The following is a 24,057-nucleotide window of genomic DNA, read 5'->3' on the forward strand; positions in this document are numbered from 1 at the left end:
CACATTATCACATTGAGCCTGTGTGGGATGAAGCACGTCATTTGCAAATAGTGAAATTGTGTGTATTTAAATCTTGTGTTCCTCAACACTGTAAGAATATTCCAGCTTCTGTTGCCATTCCTTGTGCCTCTTAGGTCTACCCAAGTGTCCCTCCCTTCTGTTTCTATTACCGGGAAGGCCAAGGCCAGATTGCCCTCCAGCATATCCAAATCCAAATGGTAGATCTTGTCTCCAAGGTATTTAAGGATCCTTGGTTTCCACCTAGTCTCTACCTGTTGTATTGCTGCAGTGGGCTCTAGCTGGTCACACCATATTGGGAAGGCACAGGTTTTTTGACAGTTTGTAGAGCAGCCCGAGATGGCGCCCAGCTCTGCTAGGCGGGCCATGCTCCATGATACTCTGTTGCCTCACAGATGTATAGTGGAGTGTCGTCCGTGTACAGTGAAATTGTAGGAAGCTGGCTCAGTTTATGGTGTACACCTATGGTGTGGCACCTTATAGTAAGTCCAGGCAGCCCTTAGGTGTCCAGATAGCAGAAGCTCCCTAGGGGTAGCTGAGGTGAGCAGCTAAAGCTAATCAAGGAGGAATGTAAAGCACTTGCAATACCACAGTAGTAAGACAGTAACTAAGTCACAAGAAAGGACCACACCAGTGTTGCAAAATATAAAGGATACTTTATTACAGAACTACTAAACCGAAATTGGTACATCTCCCTTTAGGGAAATATTACATACAGTGATCGACATAAAATAACTAGCAAAAATAGCATAGAAGTATACAGGGCCCTAGGGGAGGGTCAAGCCATATAATTAAAAAAAAGGAATGTGAAAGTTGAACTCCCACCAAGGTAAGTGTGATGGTTATCTAGGAGCTGGGGTCAGTTAGAAACACTAGAGAATTAGTACAGTAGGTGATTGTAGGAAGTTGGCTCTGTATGCACTATTTCAAAGTAAGGAATAGTATGCACAGAGTCCAAGGGTTCCCCTTAGAGGTAAGATAGTGGCAAAAAGAGATAATACTAATGCTCTATTTTGTGGTAGTGTGGTCGAGCAGTATGCTTATCAAAGGAGTAGTGTTAAGCATTTGTTGTACACACACAGGCAATAAATGAGGAACACACACTCAGAGACAATTCCAGGCCAATAGGTTTTTGTATAGAAAAATATATTTTCTTAGTTTATTTTAAGAACCACAGGTTCAAATTTTACAATGTAATACTTTGAATGAAAGGTATTGCAGGTAAGTACTTTAGGAACTTTGAATAATCACAATAGCATATATACTTTTCAAATAAATCACATATAGCTATTTTAAAACTAGACAGTGCAATTTTCACAGTTCCTAGGGGGAGTAAGAGTTTGTTAGTTCTTGCAGGTAAGTAAACCACCTACGGGATTCAAGTTTGGGTCCAAGGTAGCCCACCATTGGGGGTTCAGAGCAACCCCAAAGTTACCACACCAGCAGCTCATGGCCGGTCAGGTGCAGAGGTCAAAGTGGTGCCCAAAACGCATAGGCTTCAATGGAGAAGGGGGTGCCCCGGTTCCAGTCTGCCAGCAGGTAAGTACCTGCGTCTTCGGAGGGCAGACCAGGGGGGTTTTGTAGGGCACCGGGGGGGACACAAGTTAGCACAGAAAGTACACCCTCAGCAGCACGGGGGTGGCTGGGTGCAGTGTGCAAACCCACGTCGGGTTCCCAATGTAAATCAATTGGAGACCAAGGGGTCTCTTCAGCGATGCAGGCAAGGGGGGGCTCCTCGGGGTAGCCACCACCTGGGCAAGGGAGAGGGCCTCCTGGGGGTCACTCCTGCACTGGAGTTCTGATCTTTCAGGTCCTGGGGGCTGCGGGTGCAGAGTCTTTCCCAGGCGTCGGGATCTGGGAGTCAGGCAGTCGCGGTCAGGGGGAGCCTCGGGATTCCCTCTGCAGGCGTTGCTGTGGGGGCTCATGGGGGCAACTCTGGCTACTCACAGTCTCGTAGTCGCCGGGGAGTCCTCCCTGAAGTGCTGTTTCTCCAAGTCGAGCTGGGGGCGTCGGGTGCAGAGTTGCAAGTCTCACGCTTCTGGCGGGAAACGTAGTTGTCTTGAAGTTGCTTCTTTGGAAACAAAGTTGCAGTCTTGGGTGAACAGAGCTGCTGTCCTCAGGAGTTTCTTGGTCCTTCTAGAGCAGGGCATTCCTCTGAGGATTCAGAGGTCGCTGGTCCTGGGGAAAGCGTCGCTGGAGCAGTGTCTTTTAGAAGTGGGGAGACAGGCCGGTAGAGCTGGGGCCAAAGCAGTTGGTGTCTCCGTCTTCTCTGCAGGGTTTTTCAGCTCAGCAGTTCTCTTCTTAGGTTGCAGGAATCTGAGTTCCTAGGTTCAGGGGAGCCCCTAAATACAGAATTTAGGGGAGTGTTTAGGTCAGGGAGGGCAGTAGCCAATGGCTACTAGCCCTGAGGGTGGCTACACCCTCTTTGTGCCTCCTCCCAAGGGGAGGGGGTCACATTCCTATCCCTATTGGGGGGGATCCTCCATCTGCAAGATGGAGGATTCCTAAAAGTCAGAGTCACTTCATCTCAGGTTGCCTTAGGGGCTGTCCTGACTGGCCAGTGACTCCTTTTTGTTTTTCTCATTATCTCCTCCGGCCTTGCCGCCAAAAGTGGGGCTGTGGCCGGAGGGGGCGGGCAACTCCACTAGCTGGAATGCCCTGTGGTGCTGCAACAAAGGGGGTGAGCCTTTGAGGCTCACCTCCAGGTGTTACAGTCCTGCAAGGGGGAGGTGATAAGCATCTCCACCCAGTACAGGCTTTGTTACTAGCCACAGAGTGACAAAGGCACTCTCCCCATGTGGCCATCAACATGTCTCGAGTGTGGCAGGCTGCTAAAACCAGTCAGCCTACACAGGTAGTTGGTTAAGGTTTCAGGGGGCACCTCTAAGGTGCCCTCTGGGGTGTATGTTACAATAAAATGTACACTGGCATCAGTGTGCATTAATTGTGCTGAGAAGTTTGATACCAAACTTCCCAGTTTTCAGTGTAGCCATTATGGTGCTGTGAGTTCGTGTTTGACAGACTCCCAGACCATATACTCTTATGGCTACCCTGCACTTACAATGTCTAAGGTTTTGCTTAGACACTGTAGGGGCACAGTGCTCATGCACTGGTGCCCTCACCTATGGTATAGTACACCCTGCCTTAGGGCTGTAAGGCCTGCTAGAGGGGTGACTTATCTATACTGCATAGGCAGTGTGAGGTTGGCATGGCACCCTGACGGGAGTGCCATGTCGACTTACTCGTTTTGTCCTCACCAGCACACACAAGCTGGCAAGCAGTGTGTCTGTGCTGAGTGAGGGGTCCCCAGGGTGGCATAAGATATGCTGCAGCCCTTAGAGACCTTCCCTGGCATCAGGGCCCTTGGTACCAGGGGTACCAGTTACAAGGGACTTACCTAGATGCCAGGGTGTGCCAATTGTGAAAACAAAAGTACAGGTTAGGGAAAGAACACTGGTGCTGGGGCCTGGTTAGCAGGCCTCAGCACACTTTCAAATCAAAACTTAGCATCAGCAAAGGCAAAAAGTCAGGGGGTAACCATGCCAATGAGGCACTTCCTTACAGTGATCCCACCAAACAGGAGTAAGTCGGTTACCCACCCAGTTGTCCCATAGGCTACCATTGAAAGCAGTGGTTGGAGATTGTGGAATTCAAGACCCTTCCCAGGCAAGAGGATGGATGGAGAGTGCCCCTACCCCAGGATAGCCGGAAGACAGGAGTACGTACCCTGGGGACCCAGATGCAGAGGGGAGAAGGAACTCTCTCAGAAGACTGTGGATGCCTCGGATTGTCCAGCTGCTGTCATGACCCATGGACGAGGCATTGGAACCCAAGGATGGATCCTGGATGAGGAGGACCTGAAAAGGAAGGGGACAGAGTCCAACATCCAAGGAGGTGCCCAGGGGGTGCAGGTGTCAATGCCCACTCTCCTGAAGATGAAGTTCCTGAAAGTCGGTGGAAGAAGTCCAGTTGTGGGGCCCAGGAGTCGATGAAGTATGCAGGAGTTGCCTACAAGCTGTCCCTCGACAGTCGCCAGATTTCAGGAGGGTCCGTGACCAGCCAGGTCATCAACAAGCACTGGCAAATTCAAATTGAAGCAAATGAGGAGTTTGCAGAACTGTGGGGACCATCAAGGTCCAGGAGACTCTACCCAGGAGGGGGAGTCAGAGCTGGCCCTCAGCACACAGGAAGTTCAGCAGAAGTCGATGGACCCCCCAAAAGTGACCCACAGGCACTGGACACGGAGTCACAAGGAGGCCTTAACAGCCCAGCAAAACAGAAGTCCCACGTCGCAGGAGTTGCAGGTCGGGAGCTGATCTTCGGTTTGCAGAGTATTGGGGGCAAAACTACTTGGAGGCTGAAGATCTCCCGGAGGAGGAGTCACCAAGCCTTGACAAATACAACAGTTGCGTTGCACAGGGGAGCTAGTCCAGTGGCAGAGGCGAGGACCCACAGTCTCCCAACTTGGATAGACAAGTAAGACCCAGAAAAGACCACAGACTTACCACCTGTGTTTCAGGATCTTCAGATGTCCAGAGACAGCATACCCCATCAACTGGTTGAAGATGCCTTGAGGTACCTGCGGATTCAGGGGAATGACTCCTTCAGTCCAAGGAGATTCCTTCTTGCTTCCTGGTGCAAACAGAGTCCTTGTGACCCTGGGGGATGCACACCCAAATTCTTGCAGGATAGGGAGAAACAATGTTGCATTGGGAGCCTTCCCACCGGAAGCAGACGTGTTCAGTTCCAGGCAAAAACCAGCAGCGGTTCCAGAGGCCAGGGGCAGAAGATGTCTTGCAGAGAGTTCCTTGTAGAGTCTTGCTTGACGAATCTCAGGCCCACCCGCGAGGGAGCCTTTAAAAAAAGTCTAAGGGGGTTGGTCACTCTGCAGTGGCCTACCTATCAGGGAGGTCAGGAACATCACCTGCCTGGCTTAATGAACCAGATGCTCCCCGGGGCCTCTACACATCTTGATTTCAAGATGGCGGAATCAAGTGACCACCTGGCAGAGCTCTGGGCACCCCCATAGTAGAGGAGCTGGATAAGGGGGTGGGGTGGGTCACTCTCCTGCCTTTTGTGTAGTTTTGCGCCAGAGCAGGAACCTTGGGTTCCTGAAGTAGTGCCAACCGGATTATGCAAGGAGGGCACCAAATGTGCCATTCAAAGTAGTCTGGTGGCGCTCAGAGGCCACTCCACCCCACCCCTTAGACACCTAATACACAGGGAGAGGTGGTCACACCTCTCCCTTGCAGGAAATCCATTCTTCTGCTCCTCCGGCCTGAGCCTGGCTCATGAGCAAGAGGGCAGAATCATGTCTGGGGTCAGCAGCAGCACAGTCTGGCAGTTGGACCTCATAAGGCTGCACAGACAGAACTGGGGGAACCCCTATAGAACCCTCAGAGTACATGGTATCATGCAACTAGCACTGGAATCGGTGCAGTTGCATGACTCCAACATATTTGATACCAAACATGCCTAGGTTCGAAATACCCATTATGTAGTTGGACCACTTGTGCTGACTAGTGTCCACTACATACCTTAAGGTGGCTTCCCCGCACTTAAAGTCCAGGAATTGGTCTGGGATCTGTAGGGGTACCCTGCTTATGCTGGGGTTCCCTCACAATTAGAGACATGCACACTGCCCTTGAGCTGAAGGGCCTATCAGAGGGATGACTTATAATGTCCAAGTGCAGTGATAAGGTTTGCACAGGCTACAGTGGCAGGCCTTCAGTCACAGTTTGCATGAACTCCTATGGGTGGCGTAATACATACTGTAGCCCATAGGGGACCCCTGGTGTACCAGTGTCCTGGGAACCTATGTACCATAGACTATGGAATTACATGGGCACACCGGTATGCCAGTAGTGGGTGTAAAAAGCCACTAAGTTTAGCGGAGAAAGCACTGTCACTGGGGTCCTGGTTAGCAGTATTCCATTGAACTACAGTCCAAGCACACTGACATAAGGCAAAAAGAGGAGGTAACTATGTCAGAAAGATGGCACCTTCCCACGGATTTCACATGCTCCCCATCTCTCAGAAGGATGCCCTTCCCTCATACCGCGATGTGGAGTGTACTGGAAACGCTTCCACTGCTAAGTCAAATAGCAGGGAAAGAGGGCAGCCCTGTCTAGTCCCCTGGTGGTCCCCAAACACCTTTTATATATCTTTACCAACCCGGACTCTTGCCTTTGTGCCAAAGCCCCATCCTGCTCCCAGGTTCATCCTATGCATAACTGCTCACAAGTATCCCCAGTGCTATGTGTCAAAGGCCTTGCGTATGTAAATGGACAAGACCAGCTCATCCAGGTGGCTGGAAGACTCAGTTTCGTTCAGGACCCTGTATAATTCCCTAATATTGTGCAAAGTGGGATGAAACCATTTTGATCCGGATGTATGACATGCTGCAGGTGCGGAATGGGTGGTTAGCTAGAACCTTACTCAGAATCTTATAGTCCAGATTCAACATGGAATGTAGCCTGTACAGAAGAGGACCATCTCTCAATGGATTATACTTTGCAAAAAAAATCCTCTACGCATTTTCAATCAAGCAGCCTCTGGAATGTTTGAGAGCTCACTCCATCACAGCCAAGGCTGTGATTACTGCGTTAGCATGCCGGGTGCCTGCCCCCGACATCTGCCAGGCTGCTACGTGGGAGTCCCTTCATATGAAACACTATTATCTGGACAGTCATGTCTGTCGAGCTGGGCATTTTGCCTACTGGGTCCTGAAAGACTTTTTGGTTTAAGCCAGTTCATAGTTCCTCCTCCGGGGACGTTATTGCTGTGGTATCTATGCTAAGGTAAGGACAACTCAGTTAGAAGTCTCTCGTGGAAGGACAAGATACTTACCTTGTGTAGCACCTTTTTTGGTAGGTGGTCAATTTAGCCAACACTGCATATTGAGCTCCTTCATCTTGAATGGCCTCCTTCGGTTCAGCAAACTGGTCATAACCATTCTGACGTGGTTCCACGTCTGAGAGCACTGACTGTGTCACAAAAGAAACTTGACATCAGCATGCTGGGCTGGTGCCTATATATGCACTGTTACGTAGCATTAAGTGCGGACAAAGTTGATGCGCAGTGCCACCTACCAGCGTGCAGAAGTACTGCTCTAGATTTTCCAGATCAAGTCTGATACCTGGGAAATATTCTAAGGTAAGGATTCTGCAGTTAGATAGTCTCTAACAAAAAAGGTATTAGCAAAGGTGAGTAATTTGCTAATAATAACAGCAGTTGTTATCAGAAACGGGTTCACATTCAGTTTGCTAAAGGGAATAGTTTTTAGTTATGAGCTCTGAGGCTGTACCTCGAAGACAGTTGTCTGTATATTGGTAAGCGATAGAATAGAAGCCTTTCTCTGAACTGGACGACCGATAACTCTTGGGTGCACTGACATAAGGGGAGGCTAGTGAGTATATACTGGCGACTCAATCACTGATTCATTTCTCGTGTTATAAGTTTCTTCCTTTTTTAAAACAGTTCTGTGCCCTTTTGAAATATTTTGAGTTCTGAGTCATGATTACTTCATAGTGAAAGTTTCATTTTAATTTATGCATTATTTTCTCTACAATGACAGTGCTTACTGTTGTCAGACTGATGAGGAGGGCCCTGCTATTCTCACTCTTGTGGTTTCTTTTCTGTGGAGTCATCTGCACTATTGCTTGATCCATTGGATATGTTTTTGATGAGGTGTGGGTGGAATTTCAGAGTTGCTTTTCCTTCAGTATAGGATTGATGCTGGAGAGCACTTAATTGAGGGATGCAGTGCAGTTCTTTATTGCTTTAGGATTCTTTTTTTTTGTCCTCAGTCATGAACTATATAGAGCACTTTATTGAGGGATTCTCTTACTTTCACTTTTGTATTTGCCCCTGGTTATCATGAGGTAATCTAAGTGCACCATGCAAGCATAACAAAGCTTGCCGGAACAACGACTGCCTTTTTCTGTGCCTTAACCACGCACGTGCCAAACTATGCATATGTGTAGTTAAGGGAGAGAAGAAGGCAGAGATCAGTCTAGTGGATTGGGAGAGGACTCTGTGAGGGAAGTGTGGCTGGGGCAGGGTTGGGGGTAGTTTTCAGGGTTTGGGTGGATTAAGGGCTTTGAGTGGGTGGGGGGGTCAGGCTATTTTTCTTTTTTTTTAATAGGGGCGGAGTGGAGTTTTGGGAAGTTTCGTTTTTAGGGCTTAGGGTTGGTGGGGGTCGGGGTAGATTATTTTTTAGGGGCAGGCATGGTAAGGCAGGGTGGTGTATTTTTTAGGGGTGGGGAATGTTTAAGGAAGGGAGGGAATAGGGAGGAGAGAAGAGGAGGAAGGATCGGAAGATGACGTGGTGAGGGAAGTGGGGTTCGGGCAGGGTTTGGGGCTAGTTTTTAGCAGTGGGGTGAATTTAGGACTGTGGGTGGGGGGGTTGGGGTGATTTATTTATTCGGGTGGGAGTATAGGGATCGGGGTACGTTTTTTTAGGGCTTGGGGGTGAGTAGGGGGGGTCGGGTAGTTTACTTATATGGGGTGGGGGGAGGTTTTAGGGCTCAGGGTGGGTGGGGGCTGTCGGGTTAGTTTAGTTATTGGGTGGGAAGGTTTTAGTGCTCAGAGCGGGTTGGGGGTTTCTGGCTAGTTTACTTATTAGGGGTGCAGGTAGTTTTGGGCCTCAGGGCAGGTGGGAGGGGTTGGGGTACTTTTTTAGGTTAAGACGGGGATTGTATGACAGAACCACGCAATCCGTTTCCACATATGTCTTACTAAGCATGCTTTTACAACAAAATTAGTTGTAAAGGCATGCGTGGTAAAGGCATGTGTAGAAAAGCTGACCACATTGTTAAGGCATGCTTTGTTCTGGCATGCGTGGTTCTGTCATAGAACCCAATAAATGTAGTATTTGTATGACAAAGCATTCTTCTTAAAGCGTTAAATGACTGTATATGTGAGATATCTACAGTTTGTATCATAATGCATGCTCTATGTAACATATGGTATTCTGTACATATAAGGTGTTTTACGACATTACATTTTGTATAGAACTTATGTTTAGTTTAAATATCTATAATGGGAGTTTTTGTGTTAAAGTTGTTTTTGTATTTTTTGTATGAGAGGGCAGGTGTGTAGTGTTTAAAATGTATGTAATTTGATTGGAATACAGTTATGTCAGAATGTAGGTATGTCTGTAGAATGATTATGTGATAAGGAACATTGGGGAATGACAGTTGGAGAAGGAAGACCAGAGACCAGTGGTTTCCCATCTGTGCTCTGCCTTGTCGCAATAAAGTTGGTCATACTTCACAAAAATGTTGCGTACAGTGGGGTCCCGTGGCCTCACATGCAATTAAGTCCCTTCTGTCTACCTGAGTTAATGGGATTATTAGTGTGTCTACAGTGGTCCTCTGGTGAGTGAAGTCCTCTCTGGAAGCCAGTTTATTGAGTGTTTTTTAACTTGTGCATTCACCCTATAAATTTGTCAGTGATCTCTGATGGGAAATGCTTTTTTTGTTATTTTCAGCACACCTGAGTTTAGTGATGACAAACATTGCACTACTGGTGTAATCTTTACTTTTGCTCACTAAAACAAGTTGTTTTCCCTTTATCACTTTATTTGCACAGCTGTTTAATGTTTTGAATTGCACAGTTACAAAGTTTTCTTGGTTCACAGAGTACCTTTGAAAGGGGACTGGAGCTACATGCCAAAGTTACAGTGTTCGGAGAAGGTTGCCATGGTCATCTAGCCAAGCAGTTGTACAAGAAATTTAAACTGAGAGAGCATTGCCAACCTCAGACCTATGCCATTGGTTTGAAAGAGGTATTAAAGATTTTCATCCTGACCAGCAATTGCAAATGTTGCCCTTCATTTATGCCATTTATTTGCTTAAAGTATAAAAAATACACTTTTTTATTCGCTGACCATAAACTGAGTTGGTGTCTTTCATAGATCAAGATGGTTGCAAGAGTTGTATGCATTTAACAGCATGGTCAAAAAATATACATTTCAGTGTAAATCACATATATAAATTACATATTTTAGTCTGTGTTTTATCAACCTATTTGCTCTGTGTGCTTTAAGGACTTGCGATAATTAGTCATTGTTGCTTTTTAATGTCCGGAGATTTGTAGAGCTGGTTTGAACAACTTCAGAGAGACTATCCTAATAGCTATAAGGAAGTGTGTTAGAATGGTGGGGTGGAACAGAAGATAAATGCCTCGCAGGGCAGCTTTGGGCAGATTAAGGGCAGATTATTTGTAGATCTTAGTTTGAGTGGGAGTGTATTGAACTAAGATAGGAAGAAGGCAGTCTGGAAATTTTATTGACAGTGTTTTACACCAATCACAGGAAATTGTATGTAGCCTTTTTCTTGCCTGAAAGGCAGCCAGCCTGGGGTTTGCCTAATAAACAATTATATAGGGTTCTGGTAACAGGGTTTAGGACTTTGTCCAGTGTTGAGAAAGACTATTGGTTAGGCCCATTAGTAAGCAGTTGCAAGTAATCCAATTTGTCGAACTTTAGTGAATTGATCAGTGCATTGTCTGTGTGGAATGGGATGTATGGGCAGGTCTTGCACATAGTTGCATATTTTTAGAACCTGATACATTGCTGTAGTTGTAATGAAAGTTTCCACCTACCTACATGAGCTAAGGAGAACACCATGGTTTCTAACCAAGGATGTAAGGTTTTGGGAAGGGAAGTGTTTTTAGATTGGAAGAGATGGGACCTAGAAGAGGAAGAAAAGTAGAGGACCTTTGTCTTAAACGAGTTCTGCTTGGGCTGTTGGGCCATCCAGGGACGTATGGAAGTTGGATATTCACTTTTCTTTGGGATGGGGAAGGAATTATCTGCATTTAGGTAGGTAGTATTAGAAGTCAAATGAGCAGATGTCACTAGGTTTGGTGGTGTGCACAGAGAAAAGGAGAGGTCCCTTAGTCGGAGCATTGCAGCACTCCAATTGGTGAAGGAGTAGGTGGAGAGTGTTTGCATTACCAGGCAGCAGGAAAAACAATTACAAAGGTCCAGACGGAAATCAAGTGACAGGTGAGCAAGTCATACGGAGGGTCATAAAGGAGGGTGGTAGAGCAAGATGTTGAGCAAGTCAAAGGCAGATAGGTCAAAGAGAATAAAGATGGATGAGTGGTAGTTGTGAAATGAGGTGATAGTTAACTTTGTGTGCGAGGGCTGTGTCTGTAGAGGGAAGGGCACTGGAAACTGATAACTGGGACACGGAGTACTGGAGTCGTGGGGTGAGCTTTTTTTTGTTCTATTTTTTAGTAGTGATAGGACAGATGAATTGAAGCATGAGGGGCGATTTGAGTGAATGAGAGAGAGATATTAAACAGGGCATAAGATAGTAAATGAGAGCAAAAGGTATGATGGTTTGAAAACTGAAAGGAACAAATAGACTGCAGGTATAGGTTAGCCGATTTAAGAAATTGAATGTCCTCCATAGGTGTATAGTGTATTCCAGTTGCCTGGCAGAGAGAGTGTGGGTGTCACAGGGGGGCAATAGGGTGAAGGTGAAGTATTATAAAAGGGGCTTTTCTGATCGCAGCGATTTTGCAAAGAAAGTAGCAGGCATAGTGAACATTGATGATTCATTGTAGCATAGAGAGCATTTCATTAATACTGCATGCTAGTTTATGTGGCTAAGGTCAGATATATTGTGGTATGACATTTCCCCTTATTGTACAACATTAGGCCATGCTTAGAATATGTGGTTAGGGATTATTTTGCCTTAACAAAAACAGGAACCAGTCACTTTGAAATGACGGGCCTAATATGTGTAGCATAACTTGATACATTGCCTTGCATGTTTTGTAGATTTCATGAACCCAGAGCCATACATATTTAAGAAGTACACTATGATTGAATCTTTCTTTATGCATATTAGATAGGCATGTTCTCCAATATTTGATATTACACAGAATCGCAGACTATTTACAATTAACACAACAGTCTTGCCTTTAATACACCAGTCTTTGTATCCTAGCCCTCTCACTGTGTTTCCAATTTCAGTTAATGAGGTAGAAGTCGGTATGCCTCGGCCCAGCGGCATACTTCAGATTTTCAACCACATGTGGCGTGTTAGAGAATTCTCCTGTTGAGTTCTTCTGTTTCGAGTGTTTTCTACTGCTTCTGCCAAGTTTCTTATTAGGATGTCAGCATCTTTCTCAAGATTTTTACAGTAATTGCGGTTCTACGGTTCCAATAACCGCACTTATCTGTGAAAATGACAAACATTAACATTTTTTAGTAGGGGTGTGGGGGAATTAAGTTTATTTGGTCAAAATTAAAAGCTGATATTTGAGAACATAATAGCAGTATTTTCAGAAAATGTCAAGCTGATGCATGAGGAGAAAAAAATATATATTTTTCTTTCTTTTCTTTTTTTAAGCATATCGAAAGTGGCTATTTGGAGTCCTCGATATCTCTTTAACCTGATAAATAGTTCTCATGTCTATGGACGGAGGTTATAAATCTGAGCAGCCTTTTACATTTCTATACTGTCCCCTCTAAGTAGAGTGACAGTTGTACTATATGATTGAAAATCTGATTGCCTTTTAAGAGGGGGAACTGTAAGGCGATACAGATTATCCATGGCCAGGGAGCATCAAATTATTTGAACTTTCTGTAAAGCAAATTAAGTTTTAGGTAAATGTCCTTGAATTTGCAGGATGTTTACTTTCATGTGGCCATCCTGCAGTCCTACAAATGTTACCTTCAGTTGGAGCATTTTCAGTTTGCTGTTACGCCCTTCAGCTTTACCTTTGCTGCTGCTGTTTACATAATTGATGGAGGTAATCTTCACAAGCCATGGAGACTGATATTCATATACCTAGATAACTGGCTGCTGGAGGCAGGCTCCCCCGCAGTCAGTCATGCACCAACTCCAGAAGATGGTGATACTGGAGTCCTGCCCGATGACTATGCAGAGGATTCCCTTCAAAGTGGCTATCCTGATCATAGTGGTGTTCAGAAAGTTTCCACTGCATGTCCATGACAATTAATGTATGGTCTTGATGTATCTGCCTCAATCCTACGTTTTGGTATGGGTTGTTCTAAGGCTTCATGGACTCTTGCCCTCAGGCATTCTACTGGTCTCACTTACCCACTGGCACATGCAAGCCTTGCAGTGCACTCAACACTTTTAGACAGCATCCACATTTCTAAAGAGAAAGCCCAGGTCCTTTAGTGGTGGCAGCTGGGCTTCAGCTTCTATTCATGGCAAGCTCTCTTCCCTACCTCACGCAGTGGTGATGGATGCATGATGTCTTGGTTAGGGAGGCCATCTGTGAGAAGTGGGGATCAAGGACCTTGGGTCTTCAACGGAGTGGAAAATCCATATAAACCTCTTAACACTCCATTCCATTCAGTTGGCTCTGAAGACCTTCCTCCTATCAATCAACGAGTGCTGGTTCAGTTCTTGATGGATAATACAACTGCCATACGGTACTGCAGTAAGCAGGGTGGTGTGGTGTCATGGATCCTGTGTTAAGAGGTACTGCATTTTAGGACATGGTGTGACCTACAGAGTATTTCCCTATTAGCCAACCAATTGGCAAGTGTACTGAATGCCAAGGTGGATGAGCTAAGCAGATGTTGGCTGGCAGAACACAAATGGCGTCTTCATCCAGAGGTTGTTCAAGGCATCTTTGCCCACTGTTTCGGTTGGATCTTTTCCCCACCGTGAGAATGTGCAGTGTTAACATTACTATTCACTGAAGTTTTCCCTAGGATTCTCCATAAGACATATTCCATCTTCAGTAGCGTGCAGTTCTCCTTAGGATTTCCCACTACTGCCTTTTCTTTGCCAAGTACCAAAGAACATCAGAAAAGACTGGGGTCAGATCTGCTTTGGATTTGGACCACATGCATGTGATATCCCAATCTTTTGAACCTAAGTGTTTGCCCTGCAATCAGTCTACCTGTTCGGTAGGATCTCTTAGTTGCAATTATGATCCCTTTACTAAAGAAAGCTGGTGATGACCCCTCTATCTTGAAAAATTAATGGCTAATATCTTTGCTCCCTTATCTAGCTAAGGTTCTTTAGGCCCATGTTGCCAAATGCATCTGCTCTTTTGTGGAGTCGATGAACTTTCTTGACCCCCACCAGGCGGGATTTCGACCTGCCCATTTCACTGAGACAGTCATCCTTGAGGTGCCAGACGACCTCCAGAGGTGGCTGACAGGGATATTTCTCAGACATTGGTGCTTTTGGATCTCTCTGTGGCTTTCGACAGGGTTGACCATGGTATTCTGGTTGACCGGGTCAAGGCCGCGGGCCTTCAGGGCACTGCACGCAAGTGAGTTAAGTACTTTTTGGAGGACTGTTCGCGGGTGGTCAAGATCTCCTTTTATTCATCTAAGGTCAGTTTGTCTTGTGGTGTCCCTCAAGGCCCTCCCCACCCCCCCCCCCCCATCTGTTTAATCTGTACATTCCCTGAATCAAAGGAGGTTCAAGGTATACAACTATGCTGACAACTTGCAATTGATATCTACCATCAACAGCTCCCCTGAATGTGTAAATTCTTTCCAAAACACTATGCTATTCATATGCAACAGGAAGAATGACAATCAATTAAAACTTAACTCCGATAAGACTGAGATTGTCATTATTAAAAACAAGTTTGATATATTCTGGCCTGTACCTATGGAGTCTTCCAAGCATCCCTCCCTCCTCTTCCCCCACCCTAAGAATTCAGTTAAGAGCCTTGGTGTCTTGGTTGACACTAAGTGGGGGTTGTGATTTCCTCATGTTTCTTTCAACTCAGGAAGATCAGAAAGATCTGCAAACTTTTTTTGTCTTTTGAGGCCCTCAAACAGGTTGTTATTGCTTTTGCCCTCTCAAAATTAGATTATGCTAATTCTCTGTATTTGGGTCTTCCCAAGTGTCTGAATCGTAGACTCCAACTAGTTCAAAACCAAGCAACCAGGCTGCTGTTTCAGCAGCCACACAGGTGTCATATTACCCCACTATTGAGAAATTTGCATTAACTGCTTGTAGAACAGCGCTCCATTTTCAAGGCAGGCTGTCTTATGTTTAAGTCATTCAAGTCGCGTTGCCCCACCTTTGTCTCTGCCTGCATACTATTCCCAGCCGCAACCTGACATCTTTCTTCGCTAACGTTCTTTCCACTCCCACTTTTCAAATAAAGATTAGAAGCAGCGCTAGGTTCGTGGTTTTGGTGCCCCGCAAATGGAATGCTCTTCCTTTAGAAATTAGAATCTCTTCTTGCTATACGGTATTCAGAAAGCTCTGAAAGATGTGGCTTTTCAGGCTGGCATATGAGTAAGGATCTGCTGTACGTTACATTTTAGTTACCCAGCACCACGAAACCTATCGATGTACGTGCGTTTAAAAAAATATTTGTAACATAACGTAGCTCAGGGACGTGGACCCAAAACTCCCAACCTACAACTCCATGTGCCAATATTGATTGGTGTCAACTCTGCAGTTTTGATTTACCTGCTGAAGTAGTGGATGTTATTCTTGTGGAAAGGCAACCATCTACTAATTCTATATGTTCAGGTCATTGTGCAAAGTTTGTGGTGTGGTACGGGAGCCATCACATTGATACTCTCTCTACATGCCAAGTTATCTGGTGTTTTGCTGTTTGTGCTATCACTGATCCAGCAAAGCTTTGCAGTGGGCACTGTTAAAGTTTATTGTCGGGCCTTTTCTTTGTGTCTTACCAATATTTGTTATTTAAGTCACCAATTGTTATGCGCTTTCTTACAGGACTGATATACATGTTTCCACTGACACGTGTTATGCCTTCATGGGAGCTTACTTTCCTTATATGCACACCGTTTGTCTGTTCACAGCTGTTCTCTGTGACTGCTAACTATCAAAATGGTGTTCCTCATTGCAATTCTTTCAGTGCTGTGTAAGTGAGCTGCTGACGCTGTCCGTGCTACCACTGCACACCACCTTCTTCCCTGACAAATAGGCGCTGCATACCCATGCCTCATTTCTGCTGAAAATGTGGCTCTTTCATGTGGGTCAGTCTGTTCACCTCCCTTTTTTTTTTTGTTCGCCACTGCTTCCCTCTGAGGAGTAGAGAGTCACTGGCTGGACTCACATAGAACTCTGTTTTTGCATGAGGGGCGTGGCTTATTGGGCCAACATGGCGGACGCTTAGTTGCAGAGCTCCGTCGAGACCTTAATTAATCCTGTGAAAATCAACATCCTTCCGGGTACCAGGGGTTCGATCCTGAAGCTGCGGAGCCGGGTGGGCTGTCGAGACCACCGGACCGAGAGGGAGAACTGCAGAGACAAATCCAGGCGACCGTGACCCGGCGTGGGTGCGGTTCCGGGCTAGGCTGGACTGGAGTTACGAAGTGCGAGCAGCGTCGGGCAGAGGTGAGGTGAGCCGGACGCTGGCGAGTGACTCCGGATGAGGCTGAGGCTACGTGCCGCATGCTGCGACTGAGACGTGGAACTCCCCTGACTGCTCCCGGGGGAGCGACGACCCGGCTGCCGAGTCCGGCGGTGGAAGGCCTACCGGGAAGGCCCTGGTGGGGTCCAATAAAAATCGGCATCCTCCCGGGAGCCGGGGGTACGATCTTGAAGCTGCAGAACCGGATTGGCCATCGTGACCACCGGATCGAGAGGAAGAGCTGCAGAGACGAATCCAGGCGACCGGAACCCGGCGCTCGTGCGGACCTGGGCTGGGCCGGTCCGGTGTTATGCAGCGTAAACAGCGTTGGGCAGACGTGAGGAGAGCCAGGCGCCGGCGGGAGGGGCTGAGGCTGAGGCTGCGAGCTGCGTGCTGCGGCTGAGACGTTTAACTCCCCTGGCTGCTTCTGGGGGAGCAGCGACCTGGCTGCTGAGACCGGCGGAGGGAGGCCTTCTGGGAGGGCCCCAGCTGGGCCGTACCGGAGTTACGAAGCACGAGCAGTGTTGGGCAGAGGTGAGGAGTGCCGGGCGCCAGTGAATTATTCCGGGTGAGGCTGAGGCTGCGTGCTGCTTGCTGCGGCTGAGAAGTGGTACTCCCCTGGTTGCTCCCGGGGGAGCGACGATCCGGCTGCCGAGTCCAGCGGAGGGAAGCCTACCGGGAAGGCCCCGGCAGGGTCCAATATGAGGGCCGTAGGAAGAGGAGGTGTGCTGAAGGGCGCCACACACGAGCACAGAAGCGGATCTGCCGCTAGAAGGCCTTGGTGGCCTGGGCCTTGAGGACCAGCTTCTTCGAGTCTGAGACCGACCAGCAGTGGCCCTGACAATTGGAGGCTGGAGGGCTGTTCTCCTCCCCGACACGGCCCGAGCCTATCCGAGGGGACAGACAGTATACTAGAGGAAAGACTACTCCATCGCGGCTTTGGAACGGGAGATTATCTCAGCTCTCAAATACCCAAAGGAATACAGTCCTCCCCAGTCGGCGAGGGGGCCACCGTTCTGTTCGTCATCTAGCCTACAGTAACAAGAGTCCTGAATGTCTTCCAAGGGTAAGACCAGAAGCAAGACATTGCATCGTAATCCTATAAGTACACAACAGAAAGAGACCATGGGAGATTTCGCGCATCCAACGGTTCAGGCAACCCTGGAGAAGATCCTAGGGGCCATTGAAGACACAAAAATAACTTTACAACAAGACATTAACCAAGTGGCAGTGGAGCTGGGGTTGCTGAGGGCAGACCACACCAAACTGGCAGGCAGAGTGAAAGCTACAGAGGCAACAATATCAGAGCTCACTCCGAAACACGAAAACCTTGCATCGTCAGTCCTACAGCTGACAGACCGTTGTACTCCGCGTGGAAGATGCAGAAGGCAGGAACCGCAGGAACAACATTCGGGTGGGGGTCCTTCTGGAGGGAGTGGAGGGTACCGACATGGTGGAATTCCTCGATGGATGGCTACGCACAGTCGTGGAGCCGGACCACCTTACGGCCTTTTTCTCCCTGGAGAGGGCACACCGGGTCTCCTCGAGACCTCTGGCGCCGGGGAGGCTGCCGCGGGATCGTGGTGACGAAGCTAATGCATTACAGGGACAGGGACTGTCTGCTCCGTAGAGCCAGAGAAGCTTGGCCCTTTGAAGTTGAAAATGGTGCGTTGAGGCTATTCCCGGACTTCACCTTGGAAGTCCAGTTGAAATGGGCCTCGTTATTAACCGTGAAAAAAGCCCTCCGCGAGGAGGGGATCCAGTACTCACTCCTCTTCCCGGCCAAACTACGAGTGGTCCTGGAAGGCAAAACGGTGTTTCTACAATCGCCAGAGGAAGCATGAGAATGGCTAGAGTCGAGGGGCCTGACGGCGGGACGTAACGGACAGACCGGACGAGCCGCCCACAGAGGAAAGAAGAGACCGCGCAATAGAGATCGACTGCTTGTGGGACCAAACAGGGCCCAGAGAGACTCAGCAAAGATGGAGGCCCTGGAAGCGGCGGCCTTGGTGTGCGGGAGTGCGCCCTCGCTGGTCAATAGTGCAAAAGACTCGGACGAGGCGTCGGTCTCTTCAGAAGGAGGCTCCAGCTGCCCCGGCGACGCCCCTTGAGTGAACCCCCAAACAGCAGATGAACTGGTATAAGTGTCCTCCCGACTGGCACTGGAGGATAAGAATGCTTTGTTGATGAGGCCTCGCAGCCACCCCCTCAACCGGTTTCTCGGCCATTCAATCGGAATGGCGAGAACTCAAACTGACTTGTTATTATTACTGCACTGTTGCAATGTTAACCGGGCAACCTATAGTTTGAGAGGTGCCCCGGGGTTGGGGCGTTGGGGTTTACAATTTAGTTTATTGATGGTGTCACTGGGGTTACGATTTACTCACATTAAGTTTAACGAGGTGGGTGGGGGACTAAGACACGGGAAGGAAGGGGGGATCAATGCGGCTCATCACACACAGACATGACTAGTTATTTATTCTTGACCTGGAACGTCAGAGGACTGGGTTCTCCCTCTAAGAGACATCGAGTGCTCTCGTACTTGAAACGGAAGGGGGTTCATATCGGCCTGCTGCAAGAAACCCATCTTACAGCTACTGAGATAGATAAATTGAAGCGCAGATGGAGGGGTCAGGTCTTCGCTACTAAATACTCAGCCTATGCCAGGGGAGCACTAGTGTGGATAAGAGCGGGGGTTCCTTTTGAGGTTACGTCCACCGATCTTGACCACGAAGGCAGATTTGTGATAGTGAGGGGCCTCCTTCACGGTGTCCCAACTACTCTATGCAGTATTTACGCCCCTAATCAGGACCAAATCCCCTTTTTACAGCAATTGTCTAGACATCTTACACGTAGAAACGGGGAGTAATTATTCATCGGAGGAGACTTCAACAGTGTGGTGGACGTGGACATGGACCGCTCCACCCCGCCACTTAAGGGGGCGACAGCACATAAAATAGCCAGCCATTCCAGAGATTGGATTCTGAGATGGGGACTTACTGACGCGTGGCGTGCCCAACACCCGACAGACAGGGACTATTCATACTACTCTAGCTTACACCGCCTACATACTAGGATAGACAGGATCCTATGCGCTGCACAGGCTACACAAAATGTAACTCACACGGAATACCTAGGACGCACCCTGTCCGATCATAACCCCTTATTACTGGTATGGAAGGCAACTGAGGATAGACCCCCCATTCCATTGTGGAGGCTGCGTCCATCTGCCCTGGAGGACCAGGCATACAGAGAGTCACTTCGCTCCTATATTGCAGAACATGTCACCCTTAATGCTAGATCAGCAACATCTAGAGGCATAGAATGGGAGACCCTTAATGTGGCAGTGAGAGGCCAATGCATGAGCCAGATGGCTAGGATACAGCGCACACTAGAGAGGGAACTGGTTGAGCTAGAAAAGACCATCCATGAAGTGGAAAGGAACAGTAATGGTACAAAAACAGAAGGTGACAGATTAAAAGAGGCAAGGTCCTCGCATTCCCGAATTGAACAGCTAAGACTATATAGCGCACAAAGATATTGGGCCTCAGTGCAAGCAGAAGAAGGTAGATCTGGGAGAATGCTGGCCTGGCTGGTGAGACCGGGAAGCGAAGGGGCGCCTATAGTAAATGTGCGTGACATGAAGGGGAGGATTCACCACTCACCTAAAGAAATCAACGAGGCTTTCCTAGAGTACTATACCTTTCTATACAGGCAGCCAGATCCAATCGAACTAGAGCAGGTCCGGGCATACATACACCATTTACCATCATCCACGCTGACAGATAGCGACAGGGAGGTCCTGGGGGGCCCGGTGTTACTGGAAGAAGTACAAGAAGCCATATCACAGTTAGCAGCTGGGAAAACCCCGGGTACCAATGGGCTGCCGATAGACATCTATAAAAAGTACTCTTCACTGCTAGCTCCTAGACTGGTAGAAACATTCACAGAGGCATTCCATCAGGGTATACTCCCCGGCTCTATGAGGGAGGCCCTGGTAATCCCACTGCCTAAGCGAGACACAGCTGAGCTCTCGGTGACCGACTTCCGCCCATTGTCAATGCTAAATTGTGACTTCAAAATCCTCAGTAAACTTACGGCCAATCGGATCCTTCATCATATCCCTAACCTGATACACCAAGATCAAAATGGATTTATCCCAGCACGGAATACATCCTTAAATATGAGGCGCCTGTTCTCCATTTTACACATGCCACACACTGAGAAGCCCCCAGGGGCAACCCTACTGGCAATAGACTTCGAGAAAGCATTTGACTCCCTAAGATGGGATTTTCTAAAGACGGGCTGGGAACAAACTGGGTGCGCTGGGTGGATCTATTGTATGCATCCCCTCTTGCGAGAGTGAAGACTGGAAAGTCGGTCTCGGAGGCATATCCAGTTTACAGGGGCACTAGACAGGGATGTCCTCTGTCCCCTCTATTATTTGCCCTGGCTATTGAGCCTCTGGCTGCCCAGTTTCGTTCCGCCGGCTTGGGCAGAGGGATAGTGCTAGGACAAACTGAAAATATCATCTCACTCTACGCAGATGACGTCCTATTATACTTGAGGGAGGGCGAGACGGGCCTGCCCTGGGCATTAGAGGCGTTAGACAATTTCAGAGCCCTTTCGGGGCTCCGATTAAACAGAAGTAAGACCTTTGTCTTCCCACTGGAAGCGAGCGGAGTGCGCCCGTCGACATGCCCTCCGGACGTAGTGTGGGCCCCACACACCTTTAAATATCTGGGCATCCAGGTGTTTCACAACCTAAGAGACTTACGCGAGGGTAATATAGGTAAGGCACTCCGTGCGCTCCGCTCTTCAGTGGGATTTTGGAGATCCCTGAAACTGACCATATCAGCTAGGATATCCCTGTCAAAAATGATAATGCTCCCACGTCTCCTGTATTTCTTTACTAACCTACCAGTGGTGATTCCCTCAACTTGGTTCCACAAGCTAAACACCCTACTTAGAGAGCTTATATGGGATGGAGGCCGCAGACGCGCCTCGCTCCCTGTCCTCTGTAGGCCTGCGATTGTGGGGGGCCTCGGGTGCCAGATTTCGAATCCTATTACTTGGCCTGTCAGCTGCAGTGGGTGGCCGGATGGCTTGCGGGGAGAGGATGTACGAGGGAACTCATTGCTGGCAAGGGGGGTGGCGGAAATTGGATGCTGGCGCTCATGCTCTCCCGAACAGTGAAATGCAAAGTGGAGAGTACATTACTGAAAACTGCGTTAGATTGCTGGAAGCAATGCTCACGTAGAGTGGGAATAGGGATACCCTATTCCCCGGCTCTTCCATTACAATGGCTGGTGCTTGACCCATTAGACGGGTCAAGGACTTGCAGTGGCCTAGGGATATGGGCGAGTAAAGGGGTTGGGACTCCTGGAGACTTCTTTCAGGGAGGAGTACTGAGATCATTCACGGATCTAGTTGAAAGGAATAAAATACTGACTGGACAGTTCTTAACCTACCAACACCTGACTCACCATATTAAAATAAACTGGGGAACGATTAATGCAGAACCAGAGTCACACAATATCTTGCATATCCTCCTGACCATGGGCGAGGATACCCACCTGGTCACTAAACTGTACAGGGCCCAAAATTAGTGCATTCTGACCCCCCTCCAGGCCCTTCGTGAGAGATGGGAAAGGGCACTGGGTAATACTCTGACAGAGGCTGAGTGGAAGAAAGCCATGCCATACCCTAGGACAGTAACTAGGAACACATGTTTGAGATATATACAATTTAATTATTTGCACAGAACATATCTCACGCCGCATAGACTAAACATCATATATGGGGGAGACCCCAGAGCATGCCCCAGATGCAACAAACTAGATGCAGACTTGGACCATATGCTGTGGCACTGCCTGGATATTCGACGGTCCTGGGAGGAGATACTGGGCGAACTGGAGAAATCACTAGGGGTCAAACTGGCGCGGACCCCATTGCTGTGCCTGCTGGGACTGCGCTCGGGGCTGATGCTGGATGCAGTGTTACCCGGTTCCTGGACCTGGCACTGGCACTGGCACTCTATAGGAGGCAAATAACACTAAACTGGAAGGCTTCTAGCTCTCCCCCCCCACTGGAAAATTGGTGACGAGAAGTCACGAAATGGTCCAGAGCAGAACTTCAGGTATTGGAGTGCGAAGAATTGAGGGGTCTGCGCCAGAAACCCATTGCCCCCTTATGGGAGGAAATATTAGGAGGATGGGAATCTCGAGATAGTATCGAGGAAACACAAGGAGATTAGCTGAGACACCATCCGGCCAGGAATGAATGGGTAGTCCAGAACACATAAACACGCATTACGATCTGAAGGGGACGATCAATAGACCTAGCACAAGTGTAGGGTAGCCGAGGAGGGCAGCAACCACATAGGAGTAAGCGACACTAAAAAGTCTGATCAAGAGCCAGACCAAGCACCCACACACACGACCAAATAAACCCTGAGTAGACAGTTAAGATTAAACTTAACAGGAGAACTCCATCCCAGATGACTGGTCCTTAACCCACCCGACTAGGAACATTCACCTCAAGTAACCACCATCATGTAAATAGTTATTGAGAATATCTATTGAGAACTACATAGACCACAAACATGCTCACGCAGACACAATGCACTGATTGGAATGATACAACAACTGTTGGTAAAAATTAATGCGGACTACTGTACAAGTTAAAAATATATTGTCTGAAAATAAAATGACAGTAAAATATGTTTTTTTTTAAAAAAAACTCTGTTTTTGCATCTATCGCACAAAGGAGTACCGAGTCAACAACCAACTTTTCATGGGCTTTGCTGGTGCTAAGAATGAGAGAGTAGAGCATAAACTAACTCTGTCAAGGTAAATCGTTCTTTGCATAAAAACATAATTTGTCCTCTCCAAGTAGAATCCCGCTTAAAAGCCCTGTGAACTCCTTCCTCCAGAGCCATGGCTACTACAACACACATTTGTGAGGGGTCTTCCAGTACTGTTCATCTGCCAGCTGCTACATGGGCATCACTGCATACTTTTACTACGCACTGCTATCTCCCGCAAGGAAGGCTGTTTTACCCGCTCAGTCCTTCAGGACTCCTTGGTATGAGTCCGCTCCTAAGACTGTCCACATTTTGGGAGGTTCTGCTTTGGTATCTGTTAAGAAGGTGCGTAATCCAGTGTTAGAAGTATCCATTATAAGGGCAAGTTACTTACATTCTGGAGCTCTCTTTCTGGTGGATACTGTAATATAACTACAGATTCCTCACTTCTCTCCCTTCAACCCATTCTGTGGAGTGGACTCCTGAGCTTCTGAAAAAGGTGTCAAATGAGATTAGACAATCTTTCTCCTGCAGTCTGTCACAGTGAATTCACATCTCAGGGGCTCAAGATAAACTGATGGCAGCGCGCAGGGGCAACATCTATTTACAGGTCGCAGTCTTCACTTTCGAAGGTGGCGCGAGGTCGCATTGAAGTCCAAAAAGCCACCTTCCAGTGAGAAGGAGAAATAAGTCTGAAACTTTCAGGATCTAGCACCTTGCTTTTTCAAAAGGTTAGGAATCTGTGATTAGAGGTATCCACTAAAAAGAGTGTTACCGAAAGTAAGTAACTTAATCATTGCTAATGAACACAGACATACAAGCAAATTCTGGCCACTCATCTGCTACCCAATTAGGAGATGAGAATGTGCATAAAATGT

At 47.8% G+C, this 24,057-nt stretch overlaps 1 protein-coding gene across 1 annotated transcript in view; it reads left to right on the plus strand.

The window, feature by feature from the left end:
• Nucleotides 1–24,057, plus strand: part of ETFDH (electron transfer flavoprotein dehydrogenase) — a 420,402-nt gene that overhangs the window by 169,470 nt on the left and 226,875 nt on the right. Inside the window, exon 7 of the mRNA XM_069243332.1 lies at nucleotides 9,662–9,808. Coding sequence (XP_069099433.1) covers nucleotides 9,662–9,808 — 147 coding nt within the window. The remainder of the gene's footprint in view (nucleotides 1–9,661; nucleotides 9,809–24,057) is intronic.

The sequence above is a fragment of the Pleurodeles waltl genome, chromosome 1_2 (genome assembly GCF_031143425.1).
Source record: "Pleurodeles waltl isolate 20211129_DDA chromosome 1_2, aPleWal1.hap1.20221129, whole genome shotgun sequence".
Classification (NCBI taxonomy): Eukaryota; Metazoa; Chordata; class Amphibia; order Caudata; family Salamandridae; genus Pleurodeles; species Pleurodeles waltl.